Source organism: Calypte anna, chromosome 1, assembly GCF_003957555.1.
Source record: "Calypte anna isolate BGI_N300 chromosome 1, bCalAnn1_v1.p, whole genome shotgun sequence".
Lineage (NCBI taxonomy): Eukaryota > Metazoa > Chordata > Aves > Apodiformes > Trochilidae > Calypte > Calypte anna.
In genome coordinates, this window is record NC_044244.1 from 177,145,213 (window position 1) to 177,151,212 (window position 6,000).

Below are 6,000 nucleotides of genomic sequence, written 5' to 3' on the forward strand. Positions count from 1 at the left end.
GAACTGACAGAGTTCAACTCATCTCAAGAGAACTATGTGCAATTATAGATTATAAGGCCACTTTAAAGATCTTAAAAAAAAAAAAAAAAGGGGAGGGGGTAGTGAGACCTGTTAGCATTCTCTACTAGATTTTTGTAGGAGGGACTTTTAAATAAAATATCTTTTGCAGCCTGTCAACTAAAAAGAAGCTCAGCTCAGAGTTTTATTGTGAGTAGCTGTCTGCCCATTCCCCACTCAACCCATTTAATGAATTTGATAGAAAGAGCTGTGAAGTCTGCAGCATATACTTGGAGTGCACAGGAATTTCCACAGGCTGGGTAATCCCAAACAGAGCTGGCAGCATGGCCAGCAGGTAAGGACACCCAACACTTTGTGTTATAACATTATTAAATATTAATGCCTCAAGCAAGAATTTTCTTGTTAAGTGCCTGCTTCAGGCAACTGTTTGGGAAAAGAGTTGGTGACATCAGCTCAGGCAGTTCAGATAATGAGATAAGGGGGAAGAATTGCTGGTGTTATGTATAAAACAACTTCCCCTACACCATTTTTCCCTAAAGGCTTTCAGTTTCAACAGGCTTTAGTCCATGTTCTTTGCATTAGGAGGATGTCTGTGAAATGGACCCAAAGGAGGTGGTTGAACAGGGCAGATGCAGCCTTAGGGAGGGTGGCAGGAGAGTTGGTGATCAGCAGACCTCCTTACAGAACCCCACCAGAACCAGGGCTTTTGTTGGCAGCCATAAAGTTGTGAATAAAGTGAGCTAAGGACCACTCTCTGGCAAAGCATGAACCACATCCATACAAGTTTTCTCTTACCCTGAGGACTAGGCTGGTGTCATCCATGCTGGTGCTTGGGAAAGCCCTCTGGGTTAGCACATGCTAGGAAAGGTCAGCACTGAGCTGAGAATCATGATTTCCAATCCAGCAGTATGGAAAACCTTGCATGAACCTTGGAGCCTGTGCCCTCCCACTATTCAATTCACTAGCGTGGCTGCAGCCTTTGGGTCCCATAGTTTGCTGTAGCTACCCACAGAGGTTACTGGGAACACAAAGTGGCCACAAATTCCCACTGACTGGATGGTGCTGACTAGAAGAGGCTTTGGTCCACAGTGAGATGAGGAGTCCATGTTGTGAGGAAGGATATGGACAGCAGTGATCTGCCTTAGACCATGACTTTTTTTAAGCATTTTACTTCAAAGGGTTTTCTATCTTTCTTTCTTTTTGGATCAAGACTGGTATGAAAGATATTTCTCCACACCATGTTGAGGCTCCAAAGAAAAGCACACAAGAAGCTGCCAATGCCACAGGCAAGGCTGCCCATTTCCCCTTAGCTGAACTCCATTCTGGACACAGTCTCTAAGCACAGCTGGCCTGCCTAAATGTCTGAGCTGGGATTCTTGCCTGAACAGCCCTGTGTAGGCTTTACCCCAGGCAGCTCCAGCAGTTCCGTAGACTGCCCACTGCATGAATGTAACCTTCAAGTCTTCTTCAGACAGTCTGCCAGGTCTTGCCTTGCAGACTCCTGTCTGAGACAACACCTTCCTATTTTTCCTAGCTTATAGCACCCAGAGGGGTATTTAATTGTTCCTACCATTTAGGTAGCTGAAGGGTGCCTAAAGATTACAAGTCTGATTGATAGCAGCTATTAACACTCCCTATCATAGCCATGTAGATAGCTATAAAATGCTAATCAAAGCTCTCCAAAGGCCAAACTGGATGATTGGAATAGGGCAATCTGGGATTCTTTTTCTTTCATAAAGCTGTAACCACGCTGCCCTTGTGTCCAGAAATCTCTAAGTCTTCAACACTGTCCCTTCACTACAGTGATTCTGGTCTATCTCAAGCCATCCTAATTCGTTTCTTTCAGATTACACATCAGTCATCTGATGTGAACCCATAGTGTGCACAGCTGCTCCTCTAAAGCATCTGTTCACTTCCATGGATCAATCATTTTCCTTTCTCTTCTTGATTCACACTGGAGCCAAATCAATCTCCTTTGCATTCCTCTAACTAGAAGGAGAGTAAGGTACTCACTTTTAGGGTGGCAGCCTAAGAGAGCAAATACCACCCTCTGCTATCAGCTTCTGACTCCTGGGTTAATGCAAATTCCTAACACAAACTGCAGTTTGATTGACTTTTCCTTCCCAGCCTCAACTCCAGGCAATCCAGCTTCTCTGATGAAACAGCTTGCTTGAGTTCAAATTTCCCCTTGTTGAAATACCCACACAAAGTAATATTTCTTGAAGGAGTAGCAGAAGATGCTTTAGATCTTCTCCAGCACATAAGTGGCCTTTTTCTAATCCTAGTCAGGAGTAAATCATGCTGCAGACTTGCCACAGCCTGTCATGTTAAGAACAGTTCTCAGAGGTTCACAGAAATTAATCCTTTGCTCCTAGATGTGTCTGAACCTCCCTGATTATCTGAACCCATGCTGTATGGACCACAGGCACCTATGGTTTTCAGAGAGTCATGTCACTCTACAAGCAGCCAAATAGCTGCAGAGTCCAGGCTTTAATGTCCATATCCATACATAAAGCAGCAATAACTAGCTCCATCTTCCTTGTCCTTTCTCCACCTTCCAAGCAAGGCCAACCTTCCTCCACTGTGCTAATCTCCCAGCATGGATTTCAGGGAACAAAGGCTCCTGTCTAACTTACTGAGGTGGAAATACACTGAGAAATCAGGAGCCAATATTGGCCAGAGGGACTTTCATCACCTTTTGGTGATGTTTTATTTGAGGTTCGGGTCAATATAATACAAGACATTAAAATGAGTCAAAAGTAAATCTTTTCTGGGATGATACATAATATCTAACAAGAGATCTGATAGTCCCTGGGTTTCAGTATAGGTGAACAGAAGGGAATCAGTTTATACCTCTAATGTTCTGTCTGCAAAAACCTGCCAGCTTTTCCACTAAGGAGAAAAAGTCTCTGTGGGTAAATTACAAGAATTTCCCAAAGCTACTCTTTCGGATAAAAGAAATTCCATTTATGAATAAACTCAAATAGCATGTCTTCTCCTTTCTAAACATCCTTATTTATAGTACTAGGAGGTGATTGGTTTGCTGGGAAACACTGGACAGCTTCAGAAAAAAAAAACAGTGACAGCTTCAAGTCACAGATCTGACATTGCATCAAGGTCAGTGCCAGAAACAGTTACCTTTATCTCTAATGATCACACATGGCCTTGATTTAGAATTTACTTCTTATCTGAGGTTTGAGAACTAACTTCTGGAAGCAACAGCTATGCAAATAATCACAACCTAGCATACAAATGAAACTCATACATGCCTCCTTACCTCCTGAAGAAACTTCTCACTCATTGGACCAAAAGGATGGCCTGGAGGCCTAATTCCTGACACCACCAGTCCAGAACTGAAGAGCCTTGGCTTCTGGAGTTCAGGTTTAAACTTGTCATACAGGATATTGGGAGGCTTCACCTCTCCTCCATTGCATGCCTTCTGCTCTGTAGAGATGGCCATGCCACATGTGGGGGTACCGAAGGGAAGCCCTGGCGGTGCAAAAGAAGGGTCAAGCTGCTCCATTGAACGAGGGTTTCTTCTAATGTATGTGATGATTTTAGGTCTCACAGGTTTGGGCCTGGGTATGGCAGGTTTCACCTCAATGTTTTCTTCCAGTTTTTCACTGCAGTCACTGTCCACATCTGCCTTCTCTGCAAGGGAGCCCTTGGAGTGGACCAGGATAGGTTTTGGGATGGCACTGCTGCAAGCAGTCTTGATAGGCACTTTAGGGGATATGTTTAACAACTGTGTACTGTCAGTGGGAGGTAGGACTGAGGAGGGTGACAGTTTGTCAGCATGAAGTGCATAAAGGTCCTTCAAATTACTGTTTGACAGTGAGGGCTGACTATTAACATCCTGCGTTGCCATCGGGTGCATGAGAGTTGGGACACATAAAAAGCCATCAGCCTTTGCTGAAAACTTACAGATCCCTGGAGCTTCATCTGGAAGCTGTTTCTGTAAATTAGCTGTCTTTTTACTAGGGACTGAAAAGCTCAAGGATTCCACATCACTATCATGGTTATCAGGTTGTTGGTTTGACACTGTCTCTGCTCCATGCTGAGCTGAGAGATCAGAAGAAGGCAAAGCATCATCCTCAGTGGTTCCTTTGACTAGCATCAGTTTATTCTCATTAACTTTCAAGGGTTTGCTGCTAGGTAGATTAATGTTATGTATAAGAGAGAGCTGTTCACCAACTGTTTCAACACAACCTGTGTCAACTTTGTGTAAATTTTCATTTTCATGAGGTGTCACTTTTCCGCTGGATATACTGCCACAGGTGAATGGGAATATTGTTTCCACTTCTTTTTCAGTAAAATATTCTTCACCAGCCTGGCTAGTTGCTGTGTTGTCACTGTCACTGCTTCCTCTCCCCTCCCCAACAACGGTGACGTTATCACATAACAATTTATCATCAGGATGGGTTACCACCTGACTTGACAATGAATCCTCTACTTTATTGTCTTGAAAATGAGATGCTTGAAATTTTGATGCATCAGACACAGAGCCTTTCTGTTCCTGCATTGCTGTATTTTCATCTTTTTGGGATCCCATGAACTCTGCTGGCATAATTTTCTCAGCCTTTTGTTGACATGTATTTTTGGATTGGAGAGATGGTGCAGTCTTAAGCTCCAGCTTTTTACTTTTACCACCCTGACCTAATTGTGCTTCTGATTTACTAGCAATCTCATTGGGCTTAACGATTGAATGTTGAGAATGAGAAGTATGCAGTGTGCTTTCAGTGTTAACATTTGGTACATTTTCTGGTTTGCTTATTTTCTTGTTCCCTGAGGTAGATGGTTTGGAATAAAAAACAATGTTTTCCTCTGAGGTATTGTCAAGCGGATGAAAGACCATCCCAAGAAAGTGATCGTTGGGTGTTTTCTGTGATTTTTCTGTGTTTCCTATCAAATGGTGTGACCTGTCGATGGAGTCCAGTGATGCAGAAAGCAGACGCTTACACGACACGCGGCCGACGCAGTCTTTTGCAAACGTTTCAGATTGAGGAGAGAACTTACTTGGTCTTCCCAAAGAAAGCCTTTTTATTCTCTCCATCTCCACAGTCCTGGACACTTTCCCCTTAGGAAAGTTTGGGGTGAAGTCAACATCACCTTTGGGAAAAACCTCCAGGTTGGCATCATTTGTGCTACTTCTTAAATTGGACAAACTTTGTCCTCGGCTAATCCTGATCTGCCTTGATATATCCTTAGCTTCACCAGTCCTACAATCTTTCCTTATTTCCCTGCTTGTGGTGGAGGGCAGCTTACTTTCTTGTGCACTGGTGTGACAGCTCCGAGAGTCTCTGAAGGTCAGAAGTTTATTCTGCTCTGTATTCAGATGAGTAATTTTCTCTGATCCTCCAGAGTGTGTATTTCCACTCTCATCAGTCAAATTGCATTTCTTAACATCTTCAGTGCTTCTAATTTTTGTCACAATTTGGTTGGCATTGGTATCCCCCACACTTACTATGCTTTCATTATTATTTTTTATCTCACTGAGGTTGTCCTGAAGCTGAGCATAACAGGATTTGTTTGGGATTAATGGAGCACTCATTTTGAATCTTCAGGTGACTGCTTTTGGGGCAGTCTTAATCAATAAGAAAGCTTTTCTTTCCCTGTAAGGTTAACTATTATGCATGCTTCGGTCATACATTTAAAGTCTAAACTGACCAGTGGGAAATTCTTCATCAGAAACTGGAGTCTCTTGTCAGAGTCACATTTTTGTGCTGCTCAATTGTCTTCATGCAGCCTCTAAACCTAGGAAAGCTTTATGACAAGCAGTAGAGAGGCTCAGCGAAAGCAAAATAGATCTGCCAAGTTCCCTCTGAATGAGAGCCAGTTAATCCAGATAACCTATGAGAAAAACAAACAAACAAACAGAACAGAAAACATTACACTGATGTCAGGAATCATGCTAACCAAACCAAAGTTAAAATCAACAGCATCCCCAGGTATAGAGCAATTTCAAACACTTCAGATACTGTT

At 42.9% G+C, this 6,000-nt stretch overlaps 1 protein-coding gene across 1 annotated transcript in view; it reads right to left on the bottom strand.

The window, feature by feature from the left end:
* The window catches only part of MTUS2 (microtubule associated scaffold protein 2), a 152,112-nt gene extending 146,543 nt beyond the window's left edge, over positions 1 to 5,569 (bottom strand). The window contains exon 1 of the mRNA XM_008494921.2: positions 3,296 to 5,569. Within this exon, the coding sequence (XP_008493143.2) occupies positions 3,296 to 5,569 (2,274 nt within the window). The remainder of the gene's footprint in view (positions 1 to 3,295) is intronic.
* Positions 5,570 to 6,000: the final 431 nt, after the last annotated feature.